General features: G+C 31.3%; 1 protein-coding gene across 23 annotated transcripts in view; it reads left to right on the top strand.

Moving 5' to 3' along the window:
• LOC139514718 (sodium/hydrogen exchanger 6-like) overlaps positions 1–25,061 on the top strand; it is a 39,830-nt gene continuing 14,769 nt past the window's right edge. For 8 of the 23 annotated variants that reach the window (XM_071304303.1, XM_071304298.1, XM_071304296.1 and 5 more), the window contains exons 1-13: positions 19–294; positions 2,246–2,475; positions 5,560–5,637; positions 6,198–6,274; positions 6,739–6,948; positions 12,745–12,888; positions 13,123–13,223; positions 13,564–13,652; positions 14,625–14,738; positions 15,165–15,276; positions 15,639–15,792; positions 20,099–20,150; positions 23,930–23,992. In XM_071304303.1, the coding sequence (XP_071160404.1) occupies positions 27–294; positions 2,246–2,475; positions 5,560–5,637; positions 6,198–6,274; positions 6,739–6,948; positions 12,745–12,888; positions 13,123–13,223; positions 13,564–13,652; positions 14,625–14,738; positions 15,165–15,276; positions 15,639–15,792; positions 20,099–20,150; positions 23,930–23,992 (1,692 nt within the window). In that variant the 5' untranslated portion in view covers positions 19–26. Of the gene's footprint in view, positions 295–2,245; positions 2,476–5,559; positions 5,638–6,197; positions 6,275–6,738; positions 6,949–12,744; positions 12,889–13,117; positions 13,224–13,563; positions 13,653–14,624; positions 14,739–15,164; positions 15,277–15,638; positions 15,793–20,098; positions 20,151–23,929; positions 23,993–25,061 lie in introns of all 23 variants that reach the window. The other 15 variants (XM_071304310.1, XM_071304318.1, XM_071304320.1 and 12 more) reach the window with 7 other exon arrangements.

Below are 25,061 nucleotides of genomic sequence, written 5' to 3'. Positions count from 1 at the left end.
ACAAATTATAAAAGGGGCACGTGAAAATGGCTGACAAAATGACAACAAAAATCAGGCTTTTAGTTTTATTTAATTTATTTAATTACGCCATGCCTTCAGCCTCCACACCTGCAACTATAGGTCCTGCAGATGCAGATACAAAAGAAGAGCTCCACGTTTTGGCCCAGCATAAAATTGACAGTCTCACAATTCTGATGTTGTTAGGACTGCTGATGTTGACCATTTTGACAATCTGGTTGTTCAAACATAAACGTTTACGATTTTTACACGAATCAGGATTATCTTTGATTTATGGTATGCATGGTATAAATTTCCAGAAATTATAGTGATAGACATTGTTACCTGTTAATTACACTGCAATTTGCTTACAGTTGAACATTTGGAATATTGAGGGGGTGGGGCTATATACGACAATGTATCCTGTTTCACCTTCTTTTATGGTTGGGTCATACTCAAACTCATAAGCGTGAAATGATAAATTTCCAGTGTAGATTAGATAATGTTGCCTATGCCCATGAAATGAATTTCAAGACCACTATCCATTAAAACGTTTAATCCCGCTGCAAATGTTTGCACCTGTCCTAAGTCAGAAATCTGATGTACAGTAGTTGTCGTTTGTTTATGTAATTTATAAGTGTTTCTCATTCTTGTTTTTTGTATATAGATTAGACTGTTGGTTTTCCCGTTTGAATGGTTTTACATAAGTAATTTTGGGGCCCTTTATAGCTTGTTGTTCGGTGTGAGCCAAGGCTCCGTGTTGAAGGCCGTACATTGACCTATAATGGTTTACTTTTTTAAAATTGTTACTTGAATAGAGAGTTGTCTCATTGGCACTAACACCAAATCTTCCTATATCCACATATAATTAGTTCAAATAATCTGAAAGGCTATTGTTTTTATTTTCTTTGACGCCTTACATCGGCAGGAAGGCGTCAAAACAAAAATTTAAAATAGCCTTCCAAGACATCATAACTATACTATAACAAAGAATAGACACTAACATGTTCATCTGAAGCTACAATGTACATCCTACATGTAACTTGTAAGTCTTGATGCTTTGATTACGTTTCCTCTAAGTTCAATGCTCTTCAACTTCATACTTTATTTGATCTTTAAATATTTTTTGATTCAAGCGTCACTGATGAGTCTTTTTGTAGACGAAACGCGCATCTGGCGTAAATATAAAATTTTAATCCTGGTATCTATGATGAGTTTATAATTTCCTTACCATAGAAATTCCTCTAGATAGACAGAACTAAGTGACAAGTTTTATTTAACACAGAAATATTATCAAATTTGCTTAGATACTTGTTACCATGTCTCACAGATTTCTGCTGGAGCTGTTTAAAAGTTATGGTATTAATTAGACGCCATTGATTCAGTTAAGAGATTGTTTGATGCCCAAGTCCTTACAGTACTTGCTGGGGTTTTGGGAACATGGGCCAGTAATTCTGCTAAAGGCAGTCAACATTAGAGTAATCTTGGACCAGAATTTCTTACAGAATAATGCAGATCTGAAATTAGCACATCTGTTTTCAGATTGATATTTCAGACAGCTAACCAAAAACTTCAAGAAATGCAAATTACAGTCTTCAACAACAAATAACAAGTAAACAAACAATGTTTAGCTCTAAACCGTCAAGTTACAACAAAGCCTTAAAATTGAACAAAAGAATCAAAGATCTACCATCAGCACACAATTCTTCCAATATTGAAAATTATTAAGACAACAATTGGTACTGATATTTGATGGTTTCTGACTTGGGAAAAGCACAAACTGATAAATGGGTTCCTGAGTGTTAAAGATGTGTTTGTTTTACTTTTATGTATATATATATATATACATGTAAGCTATAAAGCAATTAGTATGTTGATTTCAGTTTCTAGCCATCCTTCAACTAAAGATTCAGCAGGTTTTATTCTGTCATGTCAATCCCTAGGTGTTTATGATAACAAAACAACATGAGAAAAGATCAGAGACTGATGCTAATGCTGATAATATCAAATAGTAATACATTTCAGAGCTAAAATAACTACATTTTTTACATGTCCATATACAAATGATATAGTTTCATGAAATTTACTGATTAATTATGACTTCTTTTTACTTATAAACAATGTATATTCAATAGTTTCATGTCGAGAAATCAATAGTGAATATAGTGTAAGTCAATAATAAATCTAAATTATTTAACTGTTTTAGGTATGATTGTGGGAGCAGTAATAATTATTTAACTGTTTATAGGTATGATTGTGGGAGCAGTAATCAAGTATACAGCATCAAACAAATGTGACAGTTCTCCATATGTTAGATTGAATGGTACAGCCTACTATACAGCGCCTAACCCACCTGCAGCTGTCTACCTGAAACTACCACAGTCCTTTAATAGTTCCAACTTAAAGGAAATCAAATATGACTTATGGGGGGAAGTGTCAGAAGATACAATTCACTGCACAGGGTCACTTGTCAGAGCGGTAAGCTAGATTAAGTTTTAAGGGAATCTATTAAGAAAAGGACTAATGAAATACAGAGTTAATAAAACTAATTAGGGATTATAACAATCTTGTGACCGTGTAAATTATTTGTATAAAACTGTATAGTGTATTTTAGATGATGTATAACCTTGTATGCATATATATTATGTTGTTAAATTTATGTCTCATATATACATGTATATCCATTGTTCATTTGATCAATAATCAAGATTAAGTGTACATAGTTAAGTCTGTACTTCAGATGCTATAAATAATAAGAAAACTATATTAAATGTTTGGAATGATTGTAAGGTGTATTTGTCTGACTGGCAGGTTTCTTCTGACCTTGAATCTGTTTTCATGGTTCATAATCACATGTTAAGTTTATGTGATATTTGTAGTAAAACAGCATATTATAGACATTCATTATCAAATCAATCAGAAGTAAAGCAGGCAGGGGACTAACATTTTTCAAGATCTCTGAAAAATATGGATAAATTTTACTTTCTAAATTCTTATTTACCTTTATGAAGATTTTTTTTATAAAGCTTCAAAATGCAAAGTAATTTTGATATCTATAGTATGAGCATTTAACTTCTAGGTAGGTCTTACTGTAGATACAGTGCAAAACATTAATAAACAAACAAAAAATGGAAAAGTAATAGTTTCTATTTATATCTGGATAGTGTATTGCAGCTTGTTTGTGAGAATGTCAATTTAATAATTACCTGTTACTTGTGGTATAATAGAATGATTTTATAGTTGGTCTTAAACTTGATAATGTTGAGTTATTTCCTGTGTGTAATTTCTAGATCTACAATCAAGGCTGAGCAACCACTTAATCTTGCAAATATTTTGATTCAATATGTTATGGTGAAACTAGAAAGTGCATCTTGACTCATTATACAGGTTTTGATTGCTTGTAATTTACAATGTATATGCAAAGGTTTTAAAGTCATATGAAACCTCAAATTAAACAAAAATTATGCATATGTTTTTTTTTATAACCAAATGGATAGTTTTCATTATAAAACTTGTGTACATATAATTTTTTCTGAAGAAAATTCTTAAATTTGTCCACATTTAGAAGTTTAGACATTGTTGAATATTAGTTACTGTAATTTATAAGATTAAAACCATGTTTATGAAGCAGAAGGTTAAATGTGTCAAAGAGGTGTATGAAATTGAAGAAAGAGCATATCATACACAATGCCACTTTCAATATTTTTTGTTTAAATAATTTTAATAATGGCCAGTAGGAAGGAAATTTGATTTTATTATATTATTCTTGTTACAATGTATATGATATTTTTAAAAGGTCCATGCATTCTCTACTAAGGTATGACGTGTTAATGTTATTAAAATTGTTCTGAGTGCATCAAAAATTTATAAAGATTCCCATATTTCTGTATAACTTTGTTAGTCTTTGTATGCCACACTCCATAATTAATAACACATTATCTACATAAAAATGTATCTTTAAACAATGTTAAATATTTGTTGATATGGATGACATTACTTATGAATATACATCATTTACAAAGGAGGAGGTGGTGGACTAAGGACTTTTTTCATTTAAAATGAAGTTTTACAACATTGAGAGATGGGCGCTTAAAGATCATCTTAAATACAATGTATATATGCAAAGTTTGAACTGTAATATATTTGAAATATGATGAAGAATTACAGTTAATTGTTAGCAAAATTACCATTTTCTACAAAAAATGACACATTTTCACACAATTTTTAGTTTGTCAGGAAAATATTGAGCTATTGAGCACATGCTGGGCTACAAAAGTAATTACATGAATTTAATTGTTTATAAAGATGACATTGTAGTTAAAAGTCTCATGTGCTCTCTATTTTAGGGTCTAAAAACTATTAAAAAAAATTACCAAAATATATCTATCACATAAACACTTTTCCTATCATTAGAATTACATTTATTGTGATGTCATGGATTGAAAACTACTCTTTTTTTTTTAAATATTTTTTTAAAAACAGACATCAATGGAAATCTCAGATTTTAATCTCCAATTTCAGTACAGAATTAGACCAAATTTATTTTGTAAGGTCCTTATTGCACCCTTTCCTTTAGCTTTTCCTACTAATAATCAAAACCTGGTATTTACTTGTAACACAAAACTTCATGATTCTTCTTTACCCTGTATTCTAATATGTTTTTTTCACAAAATACTCTGATACTTTTTATATTTTAATCAGGTAATAAAACTTTTTCCTTGTCTGTTTATTTCTTAAGTTTTGACTAAGGCCTGCTTTCCATACTTTAGTCTTTTCCATAATTTTGTTTTAAAAATTTGAAAATTTCTTTAACGTTTTTATTTTTTAACCCCTTTAGAAATTCAAATGCAAAACGTAAATTTTTAACCAAGAATCCCACATATTGTTCAATTTAAATTTAAAAGACACATGTCAATTTATGTCATAAATTCAAATTGAATAAAGAGTTTCCTTTGAATCAAAGATTTTCTTTAAATGCCTTGAATACTTTGAAGTTATAATTTGTGCATGTTGTTTGTAAAGGAAAGTTGAAAAAACCAACATATTTAATGCTGAACTGGAAGATTTTAAAATTTCAGTATGAAATGCTATGAGTAAGTTTCTTCACACTATTTATGCTTGGAATTCCTTCAATGAATATGGGCTATGGCTCTTCAATAACAAACAGGCATTTATTAAGCTGCATGATATGACCTTGATTTACACTAAGGTCACCCCTTTACCTGATTAATACCCCTAACACTTACACTCCAAGTATAAACCTAAGAATTAATCATGATATTGCATAGTACATATATATTCCTCCATTGATACAAAATCCTGTGTATTATTGCTTTTAAAATAATTGTTCCTCAAATTGGTTTATGTATATTTATTTGTTTAAACTGCAGTATTGGATGAAGGACAATAACTCTTCTTAAACATCATAGGTATCTATTCTCTAAACAAATATCTTTATGAAAAATATGACAAAACATATTGATTTAGTATGTCTTTTTGAAATAAAGACTACCACAGAACTAGGTGTTGGCATTCTGTTAAAATTTGTATTTCCCTTTGCAGGTGACCTTTGACCCTGAGTTTTTCTTCAATGTTTTATTGCCGTTTATCATATTTGAAGCTGGCTACAGTATGAAAAGGGTATGTCAAATTCATTACAATTACAATTATACAAGTGAAAATGGAAATGGGGAATGTGTCCAAGAGACAACAACCCAACCTTAGAGCAGAAAATAGTCGACGCCCACCAATGGATCTTCAACAAAGCTTGAAAATCCTGCAGCTGGAGGTGGGTTAAACATGGTTAGTGAGACCTCCCCCTATACATCTAGCCAATGTAGAAAAAACAAACATACTGTATCAATCAATAAATGGAATGTTTAAAAAAATCATACTGCTTGCATTACAAATGCATTATGTAATACTTTGGAAGTTTACAATATGAATAATTTGAGATATGGGGTATTTGTCAGTTGAAAACTGACCCAACACCACGAAAAAACAACAGAAGACTTTTGAGCCATAATGGGCTACATATGATGACTTAATCCACCAATTTAGGTTAGTACTAATGTGATACAGGTGTACACAATTTTGTTATGGTAGATTACCAAGTTTATTATAATAATTATGCCACAACATGTAAATATATGAAACAATGGTAGACTTATACATTTAATCTTACTTTCCTTTTCTTCCAGAGACATTTTTTCAAAAATCTAGGAGCCATTATGGCATATGCATTTATAGGAACAACAATTTCTTGCGTAGTTGTTGGGTAAGTATAATGGTAGTTGGAAAGCCTTGTTATAAAGCTTTGTTATGCATATATTGTTAGTTTAAAAGTGAAATGGAGAATGGAAATGGGGAATGTGTCAAAGAGACAACAACCTAAAAAAGAGCAGAAAACAGGGGAAGGCCACCAATGTGTCTTATCCTAAAGCTTTATCATAAAGACATTAAAGTAGATCGTTTATAACTTGTTGTTTATGTAGATTCTGTATGTTGTAACTATTTTATCTCTGCAAGCAGCATAATAGATTTATAATTCTTATACTTAAAAATCAAAATATAAACAATGTGAGCAAGAACAAAAAATGAAAAAAAACCTGATGAAAATAATTGTTTTCAGTAAAGATTTTCCTGTTTTTCTGAATTGAGATGTTTATTTTATAGTCTAATATCAGTTTTACTCAGGATGCATTGATACATCTATAGTTAAACTTCCTTTATATATTACAGAGGTATAATGTATGGTTTGACGAGATTTATGAAAGACATTGTAAAGGAGTTTACTCTAAATGATTGTTTTTGGTTTGGAGCGATAATCTCAGCGACTGATCCTGTCACGATTCTGTCCATATTTAGTGATCTGAGGGCTGATGTAGATCTGTTTGCTTTTATCTTTGGTGAAAGTGTCTTAAATGACGCTGTAGCTATTGTTTTATCATCGTAAGTGTCTTAAATGATGCTGTAGCTATTGTTTTATCATCGTAAGTGTCTTAAATGATGCTGTAGCTATTGTTTTATCATAGTAAGTGTCTTAAATGATGCTGTAGCTATTGTTTTATCATCGTAAGTGTCTTAAATGATGCCGTAGCTATTGTTTTATCATCGTAAGTGTCTTAAATGATGCCGTAGCTATTGTTTTATCATCGTAAGTGTCTTAAATGACGCCGTAGCTATTGTTTTATCATAGTAAGTGTCTTAAATGATGCCGTAGCTATTGTTTTATCATCGTAAGTGTCTTAAATGACGCCGTAGCTATTGTTTTATCATCGTAAGTGTCTTAAATGACGCCGTAGCTATTGTTTTATCATCGTAAGTGTCTTAAATGACGCTGTAGTTTTTGTTTTATCCTCGTAAGTGTCTTAAATGATGCCGTAGCTATTGTTTTATCATCGTAAGTGTCTTAAATGATGCCGTAGCTATTGTTTTATCATCGTAAGTGTCTTAAATGATGCCGTAGCTATTGTTTTTTCATCGTAAGTGTCTTAAATGATGCCGTAGCTATTGTTTTATCATCGTAAGTGTCTTAAATGATGCCGTAGCTATTGTTTTATCATCGTAAGTGTCTTAAATGATGCCGTAGCTATTGTTTATCATCGTAAGTGTCTTAAATGATGCCGTAGCTCTTGTTTTATCATCGTAAGTGTCTTAAATGATGCCGTAGCTCTTGTTTTATCATCGTAAGTGTTTTAAATGATGCATCGTAAGTGTCTTAAATGATGCTGTAGCTATTGTTTTATCATCGTAAGTGTCTTAAATGATGCTGTAGCTGTTGTTTTATCATCGTAAGTGTCTTAAATGATGCTGTAGCTATTGTTTTATCATCGTAAGTGTCTTAAATGATGCCGTAGCTCTTGTTTTATCATCGTAAGTGTCTTAAATGATGCATCGTAAGTGTCTTAAATGATGCTGTAGCTATTGTTTTATCATCGTAAGTGTCTTAAATGATGCTGTAGCTATTGTTTTATCATGGTAAGTGTCTTAAATGATGCTGTAGCTATTGTTTTATCATCGTAAGAGTCTTAAATGATGCTGTAGTTTTTGTTTTATCCTCGTGTCTTAAATGATGCTGTAGCTATTGTTTTATCATCGTAAGTGTCTTTAATGATGCTGTAGCTATTGTTTTATCCTCATAAGTGTCTTAAATGATGCTGTAGCTGTTGTTTTATCATCGTAAGTGTCTTAAATGATGCTGTAGCTGTTGTTTTATCATCGTAAGTGTCTTAAATGATGCTGTAGCTGTTGTTTTATCATAGTAAGTGTCTTAAATGATGCTGTAGCTGTTGTTTTATCATAGTAAGTGTCTTAAATGATGCTGTAGCTTTTGTTTTATCATCGTAAGTGTCTTAAATGATGCTGTAGCTATTGTTTTATCCTCGTAAGTGTCTTAAATGATGCTGTAGCTATTGTTTTATCCTCGTAAGTGTCTTAAATGATGCTGTAGCTGTTGTTTTATCCTCGTAAGTGTCTTAAATGATGCTGTAGCTGTTGTTTCACCATCGTAAGTGTCTTAAATGATGCTGTAGCTGTTGTTTCACCATCGTAAGTGTCTTAAATGATGCTGTAGCTATTGTTTCACCATGGTAAGTGTCTTAAATGATGCCGTAGCTGTTGTTTCATCATCGTAAGTGTCTTAAATGATGCCGTAGCTGTTGTTTCATCATCGTAAGTGTCTTAAATGATGCCGTAGCTATTTTTTCATCATCGTAAGTGTCTTAAATGATGCCGTAGCTGTTGTTTCATCATCGTAAGTGTCTTAAATGATACCGTAGCTATTGTTTCATCATCGTAAGTGTCTTAAATGATGCCGTAGCTATTGTTTTATCATCGTAAGTGTCTTAAATGATGCCGTAGCTATTGTTTTATCATCGTAATGTTTTATCATCGTAAGTGTCTTAAATGATGCCGTAGCTCTTGTTTTATCATCGTAAGTGTCTTAAATGATGCCGTAGCTATTGTTTTATCATCGTAAGTGTCTTAAATGATGCCGTAGCTATTGTTTTATCATCGTAAGTGTCTTAAATGAGGCCGTAGCTATTGTTTTATCATCGTAAGTGTCTGAAATGATGCCGTAGCTCTTGTTTTATCATCGTAAGTGTCTTAAATGACGCCGTAGCTATTGTTTTATCATCGTAAGTGTCTTAAATGACGCTGTAGCTATTGTTTTATCATCGTAAGTGTCTTAAATGATGCATCGTAAGTGTCTTAAATGATGCTGTAGCTGTTGTTTCATCATAGTAAGTGTCTTAAATGATGCTGTAGCTATTGTTTTATCATCGTACGTGTCTTAAATGATGCTGTAGCTATTGTTTTATCATCGTAAGTGTCTTAAATGATGCTGTAGCTATTGTTTTATCATCGTAAGTGTCTTAAATGATGCCGTAGCTATTGTTTTATCATCGTAAGTGTCTTAAATGATGCCGTAGCTATTGTTTTATCATCGTAAGTGTCTTAAATGATGCCGTAGCTATTGTTTTATCATCGTAAGTGTCTTAAATGATGCCGTAGCTCTTGTTTTATCATCGTAAGTGTCTTAAATGACGCCGTAGCTATTGTTTTATCATCGTAAGTGTCTTAAATGACGCTGTAGCTATTGTTTTATCATCGTAAGTGTCTTAAATGATGCATCGTAAGTGTCTTAAATGATGCTGTAGCTGTTGTTTCATCATCGTAAGTGTCTTAAATGATGCTGTAGCTATTGTTTTATCATCGTACGTGTCTTAAATGATGCTGTAGCTATTGTTTTATCATCGTAAGTGTCTTAAATGATGCTGTAGCTATTGTTTAATCATTGTACGTGTCTTAAATGATGCTGTAGCTATTGTTTTATCATCGTAAGTGTCTTAAATGATGCTGTAGCTGTTGTTTTATCATCGTGAGTGTCTTAAATGATGCCGTAGCTGTTGTTTTATCATCATAAGTGTCTTATATGATGCTGTAGCTATTTATCATCGTAAGTACATTGATATCAGGATAGACCACATCCTACATTATATTGTTATACTTATTTAATGATAGTTATGAATAGAATTCGAGGGGTCAACTAGGAGTATCTTATTTCTTTCACCCCCTAGCTGCTTTGTTACTTTAAATACTCCTAATCTTGTTTATCTATCAATCCACTTACTCACCTCAACCAATTGTTATAAAACTTATACACAATGCTTATTACCACAAAACAAAGATTAAGTTTGAATTTTGGCATGGTTCATCTGATATTGACCTCATTTTCCTGCATCATTGATTGTGATAAGTGTATGGAATACTGTAGTAAAACCTCTGCATTACAGACTTTAAATATAACTTCAATCCTGATGATTAAAGCAAGAAAGACTTTTCAACATGCACTATTTGTTATAGACTTTTCAACATGCACTATTTGTTATAGACTTTTCAACATGCACTATTTGTTATAGACTTTTCAACATGCACTATTTGTTATAGACTTTTCAACATGCACTATTTGTTATAGACTTTTCAACATGCACTATTTGTTATAGACTTTTCAACATGCACTATTTGTTATAGACTTTTCAACATGCACTATTTGTTATAGACTTTTCAACATGCACTATTTGTTATAGACTTTTCAACATGCACTATTTGTTATAGACTTTTCAACATGCACTATTTGTTAAAGACTTTTCAACATGCACTATTTGTTAAAGACTTTTCAACATGCACTATTTGTTAAAGACTTTTCAACATGCACTATTTGTTATAGACTTTTCAACATGCACTATTTGTTATAGACTTTTCAACATGCACTATTTGTTATAGACTTTTCAACATGCACTATTTGTTATAGACTTTTCAACATGCACTATTTGTTATAGACTTTTCAACATGCACTATTTGTTATAGACTTTTCAACATGCACTATTTGTTAAAGACTTTTCAACATGCACTATTTGTTAAAGACTTTTCAACATGCACTATTTGTTAAAGACTTTTCAACATGCACTATTTGTTATAGACTTTTCAACATGCACTTGTTATAGACTTTTCAACATGCACTATTTGTTAAAGACTTTTCAACATGCACTATTTGTTAAAGACTTTTCAACATGCACTATTTGTTAAAGACTTTTCAACATGCACTATTTGTTATAGACTTTTCAACATGCACTATTTGTTATAGACTTTTCAACATGCACTATTTGTTATAGACTTTTCAACATGCACTATTTGTTAAAGACTTTTCAACATGCACTATTTGTTAAAGACTTTTCAACATGCACTATTTGTTAAAGACTTTTCAACATGCACTATTTGTTAAAGACTTTTCAACATGCACTATTTGTTATAGACTTTTCAACATGCACTATTTGTTATAGACTTTTCAACATGCACTATTTGTTAAAGACTTTTCAACATGCACTATTTGTTATAGACTTTTCAACATGCACTATTTGTTATAGACTTTTCAACATGCACTATTTGTTATAGACTTTTCAACATGCACTATTTGTTAAAGACTTTTCAACATGCACTATTTGTTATAGACTTTTCAACATGCACTATTTGTTATAGACTTTTCAACATGCACTATTTGTTATAGACTTTTCAACATGCACTATTTGTTAAAGACTTTTCAACATGCACTATTTGTTATAGACTTTTCAACATGCACTATTTGTTATAGACTTTTCAACATGCACTATTTGTTATAGACTTTTCAACATGCACTATTTGTTATAGACTTTTCAACATGCACTATTTGTTATAGACTTTTCAACATGCACTATTTGTTAAAGACTTTTCAACATGCACTATTTGTTATAGACTTTTCAACATGCACTATTTGTTATAGACTTTTCAACATGCACTATTTGTTAAAGACTTTTCAACATGCACTATTTGTTATAGACTTTTCAACATGCACTATTTGTTATAGACTTTTCAACATGCACTATTTGTTATAGACTTTTCAACATGCACTATTTGTTAAAGACTTTTCAACATGCACTATTTGTTAAAGACTTTTCAACATGCACTATTTGTTATAGACTTTTCAACATGCACTATTTGTTATAGACTTTTCAACATGCACTATTTGTTATAGACTTTTCAACATGCACTATTTGTTATAGACTTTTCAACATGCACTATTTGTTATAGACTTTTCAACATGCACTATTTGTTATAGACTTTTCAACATGCACTATTTGTTATAGACTTTTCAACATGCACTATTTGTTAAAGACTTTTCAACATGCACTATTTGTTATAGACTTTTCAACATGCACTATTTGTTAAAGACTTTTCAACATGCACTATTTGTTATAGACTTTTCAACATGCACTATTTGTTATAGACTTTTCAACATGCACTATTTGTTATAGACTTTTCAACATGCACTATTTGTTATAGACTTTTCAACATGCACTATTTGTTATAGACTTTTCAACATGCACTATTTGTTAAAGACTTTTCAACATGCACTATTTGTTATAGACTTTTCAACATGCACTATTTGTTAAAGACTTTTCAACATGCACTATTTGTTATAGACTTTTCAACATGCACTATTTGTTATAGACTTTTCAACATGCACTATTTGTTATAGACTTTTCAACATGCACTATTTGTTATAGACTTTTCAACATGCACTATTTGTTATAGACTTTTCAACATGCACTATTTGTTATAGACTTTTCAACATGCACTATTTGTTATAGCTGTAGTATGCATAATTTGATATGTACCATTTTATTGACTAGTTTACTTTTCTTTCAGGTCTGTTGATAGTTATAGATTGAAGAGTAATCAAGAAGGTTTCAATGCCAATGCATTCTTCCTGTCTATTGGAAACTTTGCTAAGATATTCCTTGGAGCATTTGGTATAGGATCAGCATTAGGATGTGTTAATGCTTTAATATCCTTTGTAATTTTCTTTATATTAACTTTTTAGTTGGTGTACAAACTTTATTATGAAAGGAAAAGTTTGATTATAGAATGAAACCAAACTGACTATCTCATCTGTCACTTTTTTTTGAATTTTTCATTGGAAAGGTAAAAAATCTGCATATTAAGTGTTTCTTCTAACAACTTGTCTAGAAAGTATTTATTTATTTTCAACATTAAAAACTGTTTTCCTTAACAATATAACATAACAAAATTCACAAAGATACGAGACTTCCCGCTGTTAGAGACAGCATTGTTGTTTCTGATGTCATACATGTCATTCCAGGCTTGTGAAGCTGCTGAACTCACAGGTATGTAATAGTTCAGTCTCAATGTTATTTTTTATAATAACCCGGTCTTAGATGTTTTGTTATAGCCCATTCTCATAATAATGTCATTTCTCTTATTTTTGTGCTATTTTGCCTGAGCCATGTGAGAATAATATATCTCATCACTATATACACATATATTGCAGTGATGGAATCTTAATGAAATAGTCTCCTTGTTCATTGTGGTCTATGTTTATTTTTCAGGTATTGTTGGTATCTTGTTCTGTGATATAACATTGTACATTGTTGTCTTTTCAGGTATTGTTGGTATCCTGTTCTGTGATATAACACTGTACATTGTCGTCTTATGTTTATTTTTCAGGTATTGTTGGTATTTTGTTCTGTGGTATAACACAAGCTCATTATACATACAATAATTTATCTGAAGAATCTAAACATAGAACAAAGCAGGTGAGTAAAACAAGATAAATGCTGGATGCCCTGAACACTGATCAGCTTATCTTTTAGTTCACTTAAGACTGTGTTGCTCCCTTTGTATATCAAGTAAAATCACTAAAACACTACTCCAAGGAAAATTCAAAAAGGAAAGTCCCTTATCAAATGGCAAAATCAAAAGCTCAAACACATCAAACGAATGAATAACAATTGTCATATTCCTGACTTAGTACAGGTATTTTGTTATGTAGAAAATGGTGGATTTAATTAACCTGGTTTTATAGCTAGCTTAACCTCTCACTTGTATGATTATACACTTTTGACTGTGTTGCTCCCTTTATGTATGTTAGGTCACACTTAAAAATATTTTGGTTTGCCCAAACCCTACCGAAAGGTTGAGACAGTGAGTAGGTAGGTAGGCATTTTCTTTTTTTTTCAAAAAAAGAAATTGAAGTATCAGATGTTTATTAGTCTTCATGCCTATTTGATTAAAAAAAAACTTCTTCAAATCAGGACAATAAAAGAATTTGGGTAGGCAGCTTTTTTCTGGGTAGGTAGCGTTTGGGCAAACAAACCTATTATTTATTATGGCCTTAAGTATAAATATGATATACCTTTTGCTGTCCCAATGTTTTATGATGAGTGTTCCTGGTGAAAGTTGATACAAAAATAAAACCAATTAGATGTTAGAGGAAAAGAAAGGAATTTTAATATACCGGTTCGTTTATTAAATGAAACAACAGTCAAACAAAATAAATAACCAAATGAAGAATCTTATCACATGATTACTTGATGTACTTAAATCATACAAACGAATTTAGTAGAAGAGCTTGCATATACAAAATGTAACACATGTAAAAACATGTTTTGATATCAGGAAGCACTCCAACCATTCAAACAAAATGAATCAGTTATAAAACTTGCTACACTGCATTAAATAAACAACCATTTTATACTTATTTGAAGAAAGATGATGTATATTTGTAGCTGTTTGAGCTGATGAATTTCCTGGCAGAGAACTTTGTATTCCTGTACATAGGAGTTTCCATATTTACATTCCAGTACCAGTATTGGCATGCAGGATTTATATTTGCTTCTGTTGTATCCTTTATCTCATATCATTTAGTTGATTTCATGTTATCAGAACTCATTAGTTTTTCAGGCACTGGTTCTGAAATGCATTGAAACGTAGATATATCAGGATCATGCTACTGGAAGCTTTTCATCGAGACTTTTTATATAATGATGCTCACACAAGATTTATATATTATTGTTCCCATACTTTCGTCTAAAGCATATCTGATGAAGATTTCAAGAAACATATTTTGACCGTGTTCCTACCCTACCATGAAAACTGGAAAAAAAAACATAGAAATATATTTGTTGCTAAAAGAATGGGAATCCTATAGTTTAAAATATCATTTTATCATTTACAAAATATTTGCATTTCAATTAAGTTGAGAATTGTAAAACCAACAAAGATAATTATATGTATATGCATGTTAACTTTCCTTAACCTTATCTCAGTTTTCTATTATTGTTGCCAGATTTTGTAATATATATCCATTATCACTATTATTAAACATTGGAAGGAAAAACAAAATCAAGACAAGCTTCATGCACATGATGATGTTTTCTGGTGAGTATGCTGTATAACCTATAAAATAAGAAGATGTGGTATGATTGCCAATGAAACAAGTATCCATTTCAGTTCAAATGAAGTGGACGTAATATGAAGAAAGAGAAACATGCAAGCTGCAGTCTAGAAACAAAAAGGTTTAAATTAACCTGAATGAACTTAATGATGAGTCATAGTGAAAATTGCCATCAAAGAAATGTTTTAATTAACTTCAAATGTTAATGCTTATATTCTCAATTATTAATACTTTGTAAAGACATATTAAAATATATACTTTCAGGATCAAGAGGTGCTATTGCTTATGCTTTATCTATCAGATTCTAAATAGTTTATAATAACATGTGAAAATGTATATTTTTCAGGATTAAGAGGTGCTATTGCTTATGCTTTATCTATCAGAAACACAGCAACAACTGCCAAAAAGTTGATGGTTTCATCAACAATGTTTATAGTACTAATAACTGTGATACTTTGTGGTGGTCTTACAACACCCATGTTACAATGGCTCCAGATAAGGTATGGTGTCAGAATTATTACATGTTTAAGTGGTTCCCAATAAGTTTATATCACAAACAATGATATTTTTATACGACCGCAAAATTTGAAAAAATTTTCGTCGTATATTGCTATCACGTTGGCGTCGTCGTCTGCGTCGTCGTCCGAATACTTTTAGTTTTCGCACTCTAACTTTAGTAAAAGTGAATAGAAATCTATGAAATTTTAACATAAGGTATATGACCACAAAAGGAAGGTTGGGATTGATTTTGGGAGTTTTGGTCCCAACATTTTAGGAATAAGGGGCCAAAAAGGGCCCAAATAAGCATTTTCTTGGTTTTCGCACTATAACTTTAGTTTAAGTTAATAGAAATCTATGAAATTTTGACACAAGGTTTATGACCACAAAAGAAAGGTTGGGATTGATTTTGGGAGTTTTGGTTCCAACAGTTTAGGAATTAGGGGCAAAAAAAAGGGCCCAAATAAGCATTATTCTTGGTTTTCGCACAATAACTTTAGTTTAAGTAAATAGAAATCTATGAAATTTAAACACAAGGTTTATGACCATAAAAGGAAGGTTGGTATTGATTTTGGGAGTTTTGGTCCCAACAGTTTAGGAATAAAGGGCCCAAAGGGTCCAAATTAAACTTTGTTTGATTTCATCAAAAATTGAATAATTGGGGTTCTTTGGTATGCCGAATCTAACTGTGTATGCAGATTCTTAATTTTTGGTCCCGTTTTCAAATTGGTCTACATTAAGGTCCAAAGGGTCCAAAATTAAACTTAGTTTGATTTTAACAAAAATTGAATCCTGGGGGTTGTTTGATATGCTGAATTTAGAAATGTACTTAGATTTTTAATTATTGGCCTAGTTTTCAAGTTGGTCCAAATGGGGGTCCAAAATTAAACTTTGTTCATCAAAAATTGAATAAATGGGTTCTTTGATATGCCAAATCTAACTGTGTATGTAGATTCTTAATTTTTGGTCCAGTTTTCAAATGGTCTACATTAAGGTCCAAAGGGTCCAAAATTAAACTAAGTTTGATTTTAACAAAAATTAAATTCTTGGGCTTATTTGATATGCTTTATCTAAATATGTACTTTGATTTTTGATTATGGGCCCAGTTTTCAAGTTGGTCCAAATCAGGATTCCATATCAAGTATTGTGCAATAGCAAGAAATTTTCAATTGCACAGTATTGCACAATAGCAAGAAATATCTAATTGCACAATATTGTGCAATAGCAATTAATTTTCAATTGGAGTTATCTTTCTTTGTATAGAATAGATGTTGATAATATATGTTGGAAATTTGCCAGACATGACTATGATGTCATTTTCTATTTTTATTTGCCAATAACTTTATGTAAATAACTTCATTGGAAATTTGCCAATATAAAATGTTGCTGATGAAGCTTTTTTTCCTTATCTTATCTAAAATGTTTTTAGATAATGTATGTTGGACATTTGCCAGACATGACTATGATGTCATTTTCTATTTTTATTTGCCAATAACTTTATGTAAATAACTTCATTGGAAATTTGCCAATATAAAATGTTGCTGATGAAGTTTTTTTTATTGTTTTATACAATAAACAATGTATATTCACTTTTACTACCAACCAATCTTTACCATTCAGTGATAACAAGCACTTTATTTTACATTTTAATATTTTATGATGTATTTAAAAGAGTAGTTATTGTTGCAAACTCCATTAGAAATTTGAATTGATATCAGTTTTGGAAAAAGGGAAACGGGGATGTGAAAAAAAAAGGGGGGGTTTAAATTTTTCTCATTTCAGATTTCATAAATAAAAAGAAAATTTCTTCAAACATTTTTTTGAGAGGATTAATATTCAACAGCATAGTGAATTGCTCAAAGGCAAAAAAAAATTTTTAAGTTCATTAGACCACATTCATTCTGTGTCAGAAACCTATGCTGTGTCAACTATTTAATTTTAGATTTAAAAAGTTTGAAGAAGAAATCTTTAATTGATTTGTAAAATCTTGACATTTGTTTTGTGTAAAAAAAAACATGTAATGTCAAAAATTTGATCATAATCCAAATTCAGAGCTGTATCACGCTTGAATGTTTTGTCCATACTTGCCCCAACTGTTCAGGGTTCGACCTCTGCGGTCGTATAAAGCTGCGCCCTGCGGAGCACCTGGTTTTTCTTCAAATGATATAAGTTCTCTAATTAAATTGCAAAAGTTTGATCCAAAATCACTTCAAATTTTTACTTAATTCATTGACAGATTTGGTTTTAAAGTTTGACTGGACCTGTAAAAATTGAATACACACAAGATTTCATATTCTAGTTTTGACAGTGATGTCGTTTAAAGAGCATGGAAATTTAGATAGTACCATTAGGCCACACCAATTTGATTCCTTGTTCGACGGACCCGCCCGCACCTATTTATTTCAAAACAGAATTTTTTTATTTTTTTTATATTCCCGCTTCCCGCATCCGGAAATGTAATCATGTCCATTTCCCGCACCGTTTTTTTTTGTAAACATTATAAAAAGATATCAACATTTGTTTTTAAAATCACAGTCTAACCTGTATATAACGATTTTAAACATAAAAGCACCCCAGCACACTTTGTAAATATCTGTGAGAATATTTGTTTCAGCATGAAACCTAAAGCGGGAGTGCTCCGATCAAGGATTTGTATCTCCGATATAAATCTATATCAGCGGAAATACCGGAGTAAAGAACAAAAAATTGGTTACTTTCCCCCTTACTTATATTCCCTATTAAAACATGTCGTTGTTAGAATAAAGTACAAAGAACTTCTGAAGGATTTGCCTTCAACTGCAATTATATTTTATGTTGGCGAAACAAAACTATCCATAGCCTCTGCATGTTTATGCACCTGTCCTGATTGATTGAGGGGCCTGTCGTTCATCAGTCATCGTTTGGTAATGTTGTTCATTGGTATAATTTTTCCCGTTTGGATGTACATGATATATAAATTAGATCGTTGGTTTTCCTGTTCGAATTGTGTACGCTAATAATTTTGGGTCCTTTATAGCCTGCAGTTTGGTCTGTATCAAAGCCCTGCGTAAAAGGCCGTACTTTGACCTGTGTTTGTTATTTATATCAGGTTGAGAACAACCCTCCCTCAGACAACATGGACAAGGGGTCATTTTACTGATGTAGAAATACCAAGGATTTGTATAGTTCTTCTATACAAAACCTTTGAAAACTTAGAATTTTGTACCCAAAAATAGGAGAGTTACATCATATTTTAAACAACTTTTTCTAAAAGAGTGGTCCACTTATTCATGTTATTTTGAATAATATTAAACTGTTAAAGTAAATGTGTTAACATGGTTAAAGTCCAGGAATATTACAAAATTCTTGGACATGTTTTGACCATTTAATACCAGATAGATATATAGTTCTTTGAGAAAATATGAGCCCTTTTGTACAAACAAATATATTATAACTTATATTGATCCCTCATAAAACATGTAAAAGGGATATTTATAACATTAAGGGGTTCTCCCCAAACTGATTATGACTTGGATGGAGAATTGTCTCATTGTCAGTCACACATACATGTCATACATAGACCAGATTTAATTATTTCTTGGTAAACAGGAAAAAATACTTCAGAAATTAAAGAAATGTCAAAGTACAAGTGATAAATCAAGCTTTAATATTGTCAAAACCTACTATTTTATGTTTACAAAAAAAAATTATAATCGCTCGCCTCTACTTTTCAAGCTTCGCCTCAAAAATTTGCAAATTAAATATTTTTTTATTTAAATTTTCAAATCGCTCGCTCGCCCCAAATTTTGAAGTCCAAAAATCCGTAGAACAAGAAATTAAATTGGTGTGGCCTTAATATGATCTAATTGATCTATTTAAAAATCTTAGAACATTGTTCTGATTGGTTCTAACATTGATTTTGTTTTGGATAAATTAAAACATAACTAAGTATATAGTGCTATACAAAAAAGAAAACCTATGGTCATACATCCTACATAGTTTATTGCATTGCACACTGTTTATAACCTCCATACACTAAATCTGTTGGATGTGAACATTTTCTTCCAAATTTTCTTTGCTTGACTTCAATGAATTATTTTCATCCTTTAACTTTCAATCAAGTAAAGTGTTTATATGTTCGTCCAATTGAATAAAGTTTTGGAAATCCTCTTCATCAGATATGCTTCAGAACATATGTTTCCTCAATCAAATGCATGCAGCAACAGGTCCATCCCTGGTATAAGTCTTGTTATATAAGAAATTATTTAGGATATGTTACTTAAGTTAAATATCCCACAATGTAATAATCATGATAAATTTGTGTTTTAGAGTTGGAGTTGACGAAGATGTTGAAATGAAAAATATAAAAGAGTCAAGAGAGGTAAATTTTTAGGGCAAATAATTACATTAATAAAAAACAAATTTCAATAAATTTTGAAGAAAGGGAAATCTAATAGAAAAAAAAATAAAACAGAATGAAAAATTGTAATGTCAAAATAGTGTTTGTTAGATTTGAACACACAATTATAAAACAGTTGGCTATATACCAGTTTTAATAGATCACAAAGTATTGTTTCAAAAATTATATTATAGTCATTTTAAAAATGTTAATTATTAGCTCACCTGGCCCGAAGGGCCAAGTGAGCTTTTCCCATCACTTTGCGTCCGGCGTCCGTCGTCCTGCGTCCGTCGTCCGTCGTCGTCCTGCGTCCGTCGTCGTTAACTTTTACAAAAATCTTCTCCTCTGAAACTACTGGGCCAAATCAAACCAAACTTGGCCACAATCATCATTGGGGTATCTAGTTTAAAAAATGTGTGGCGTGACCCGGTCAACCAACCAAGATGGCCGCCACGGCTAAAAATAGAACATAGGGGTAAAATGCAGTTTTTGGCTTATAACTCAAAAACCAAAGCATTTAGAGCAAATCTGACATGGGGTAAAAATGTTTATCAGGTCAAGATCTATCTGCCCTGAAATTTTCAGATGAATCGGTCAATCAGTTGTTGGGTTGCTGCCCCTGAATTGGTAATTTTGAAGAAATTTTGCTGTTTTTGGTTATTATCTTGAATATTATTATAGTTAGAGATAAACTGTAAACAGCAATAATGTTCAGCAAAGTAAGATCTACAAATAAGTCAACATGACCAAAATGGTCAGTTGACCCGTTTAGGAGTTATTGCCCTTTATAGTCAATTTTTAACCATTTTTCGTTAATTAAAGTAATCTTTTACAAAAATCTTCTCCTCTGAAACTACTGGGCCAAATTAATCCAAACTTGGCCACAATCATCTTTTGGGTATCTAGTTTAAAAAATGTGTGGCGTGACCTGGTCAACCAACCAAGATGGCCGCCACGGCTAAAAATAGAACAAAGGGGTAAAATGCAGTTTTTGGCTTATAACTCAAAAACCAAAGCATTTTGAGGAAATCTGACATGGGATAAAAATGTTTATCAGGTCAAGATCTATCTGCCCTAAAATTTTCAGATGAATCGGTCAATCGGTTGTTGGGTTGCTGCCCCTGAATTGGTAATTTTGAGGAAATTTTGCTGTTTTTGGTTATTATCTTGAATATTATTATAGATAGAGATAAACTGTAAACAGCAATAATGTTCAGCAAAGTAAGATCTACAAATAAGTCAACATGACCAAAATGGTCAGTTGACCCGTTTAGGAGTTATTGCCCTTTATAGTCAATTTTTAACCATTTTTCGTAAATTAAAGTAATCTTTTACAAAAATCTTCTCCTCTGAAACTACTTGGCCAAATTAATCCAAACTTGGCCACAATCATCTTTGGGGTATCTAGTTTAAAAAATGTGTGGCGTGACCTGGTCAACCAACCAAGATGGCCGCCACCGCTAAAAATAGAACATAGGGGTAAAATGCAGTTTTTGGCTTATAACTCAAAAACCAAAGCATTTTGAGGAAATCTGACATGGGATAAAAATGTTTATCAGGTCAAGAACTATCTGCCCTGAAATTTTCAGATGAATCGGTCAATCGGTTGTTGGGTTGCTGCCCCTGAATTGGTAATTTTGAGGAAATTTTGCTGTTTTTGGTTATTATCTTGAATATTATTATAGATAGAGATAAATTGTAAACAGCAATAATGTTCAGCAAAGTAAGATCTACAAATAAGTCAACATGACCAAAATGGTCAGTTGACCCGTTTAGGAGTTATTGCCCTTTATAGTCAATCTTTAACCATTTTTCATAAATCTAAGTAATCTTTTACAAAATCTCCACTGAAACTACTAGGCCACAATCATCTTTGAGGTATCTAGTTTGAAAAATGTGTCCGATGACCTGGCCATTCAACCAAGATGGCCGCCACGGCTAAAAATAGAACATAGGGGTAAAATGCAGTTTTTTGCTTATAACTATGAAACCAAAGCATCTAGAGCAAATCTGACAAGAAGTTAAATTGTTAATCAAGTCAATATCTATCTGCCCTGAATTTTTCAGATGAATTGGACAACTGGTTGTTGGGTTGCTGCCCTCCAATTGGTAATTTTTAAAGAAATTTTGCCGTTTTTGGTTATCTTGAATACTATTATAGATAGCGATAAACTGTAAACAGCAATAATGTTCAGCAAAGTAAGATCTACAAATAAGTCAACATGACCTAAATGGTCAATTGACCCCTTAAGGAGTTATTGCCCTTTATAGTCAATTTTTAACAATTTTCATTAATTTGGTAAATTTATGTAAATTTTTACCAAATATAGTTCTCTGTTACTAATGGGCAAAGTTCATGATAGATATAATTGTAAGAAGCAAAATCGTTCAGTAAAGTAAGAACTTCAAACACATCACCATCACCAAAATACAATTTTGTCATGAATCCATTTGTGTCCTTTGTTTAATATGCACATAGACCAAGGTGAGCGACACAGGCTCTTAAGAGCCTCTAGTTATTTATTAAAACCTTTGTAATATGAATGAACTATTATATCTCAACTTCAGCAATTAAGCATGAATGCTAACTAACTTAGTGCTACGCTTTGGTATTTAAGAATTCTGTAAAGTTACATGCAAGATAAAATTATATTATTCTGATCTGTAATGTGTCAACAGAGCTTGTGAAGGTCTATGGCTTTGTTTTACTCTTCATTTGACGATTCCATTGTTCCCAGATTACCTTATTTTAAGGTTGGATGCCAGCCTTATGCTTCAACAGGAAAAGTTTGGTTTGTTTTCTCAGCTGTTTTATGAAAACTTTCATTTATTGATTGATTGTTGGTTAATTAACATCCAGTGACAAATATTTCATGCCTGTTTAGGAACATCCTTCCACTGAAATTAGTTCTTTGATTGTTTGCTCTATCTTTGGATACCTTATTCAAGACTTTTAAAAAAACCTCTATTAGCTTAATGGATGTTATGACATTGATAGTACCAGTTTATGAGTGAAATTGAGTATTACACAAGTTTACATGATAGAACAGGTTGTGTAAATGCCTCATACCGGTATATATTATTTATAAAACTCCATTAACTTAAAGCTAGTCATTTATATTGATGATTTGCTTGATAATTAAAGTATACTGCTTAACCTTGGTCTGTCCCATGAAACCTTCTTAGAATCTTTGTCAAACTGTATGAAGCTTTCATGTTAGCTTGCTATACTGTTGGTTTGTTGTTCACATCCCCCACCTATCAACCCACTGTTTACTGAATTCTTATATATTCTTAAACATAATGACCATGTATGAAATTTACATTTTTTCTTATGATATTTAAATCGGAGCTTCTTGAAATTTGTTATATAACTATATATGAGAATGTTATACTGTGTGATAGGTTTTTACATCCATAAAATTATTGAACAATATGTGAGAGTTATCTTGTTGTAAGTTGATTAGGAGGTTTGATAGCTCTGTTGACACATTTGTAACTATGTTAGCAATTTGTAATAAATCTAAGTCATTGATGGCCAATTTAGATGTTGACAAGTCAATTTTCTTTAAATATCTGAACAGCTTTGATGATATTTTAACACTTTAAACAATGTAAACATTATTACTTATTCTGGTATATATCATGATATGCAGGAACATATTTTGGTTGAATGTTTCAATCACTTATTACTGAAATTAAAGAACATCAATTACCGCCTCATATTATATTCCCATTTATGTGTTGTCATACATCATCAGGGTTCTGGTCGTGGCGCCACCTACCAAAGTATGGATAACCATAATGACAACAATGCTTCACTGGTTTGTTATTCTATCTTATTCTTTGTTTTACTGCATAACATTAACTAGTAGTGAAATCTTTTGACATTATAATGAACATTAATTCATTCAGATATTGTAGAAATGTTGGCTAAAGGTTTAATAATTCTGTCAAATTATTTATACAAACTTTATTAAGTTTTGCCGTACAAAAAAGGTTTAAGAAATGTTTTAATTGGACAAGACTTTATACAGCTTGTTTGAATGGCTGTAAGGATAAGATAGATTTATTGACAGGAGATTTCGATACTTCCTTTAAGCTTACAATCAGCTTATGTATAGATATAGATATTCACTATTAATGACATGAGATTTCACTACTTCTTTATGCTAACTTTCAGGTTACAAATAGCATTAGATGTTTTTATATTTGATTCACATAGCATATTCTCAGTTCCACAGTTAACCAACTTTTATTAAATTAACAAATTAATGAATCTTTAATTGTCGACACAGTGCAGAGATCTGCAGAGACACAAATGTAAAAGATAGTTTACCCATTATAACAATTATGTATTTCTTAACTATTTCTAAACTGCAGACAATGATTTGATGATTCCACTTTTTCCCCAAGGCTACTTTATGATAAAATTATATTATTTCTCCGGAATTTGAAAACACAATATTTTATTTGTTTTATTTTAGGTAAGATTTATTTTAGTTCCTCACTTTTCCAATCTTGCACACTCAGCCAGTTATCTGCAGCAAATTCCGTCCTGAGAAAAATCTTTTCCCTTGAAAAAAATTGCCTAAAATGAGTCTTGTGGCTTTTATTATAAAAGTCCTACTAACCTACATTTCATGCTTCACTGACTTCTTACATCAATAATTCACACTTGTTGACTAACAGTCATATCATATCATAAGGTGAGTAAGTACATTTGAAAATAGAATGTCAACTTTACCATGGTGAAACAATCAATATAGACATTTACAATCAAAGACTGATTCTGTTGATAGAGATAATCAGATTTTGTTTTATCTTAAAAAAAATCATTTTATGATGATCTATAATTCAGTTTGGCTTTATTAAAAATGAAATAAATTGAAG

Source organism: Mytilus edulis, chromosome 3, assembly GCF_963676685.1.
Source record: "Mytilus edulis chromosome 3, xbMytEdul2.2, whole genome shotgun sequence".
Lineage (NCBI taxonomy): Eukaryota > Metazoa > Mollusca > Bivalvia > Mytilida > Mytilidae > Mytilus > Mytilus edulis.
Note: the sequence above shows the minus strand (reverse complement) of the source record. Positions and strands in the feature narration are given on the sequence as shown.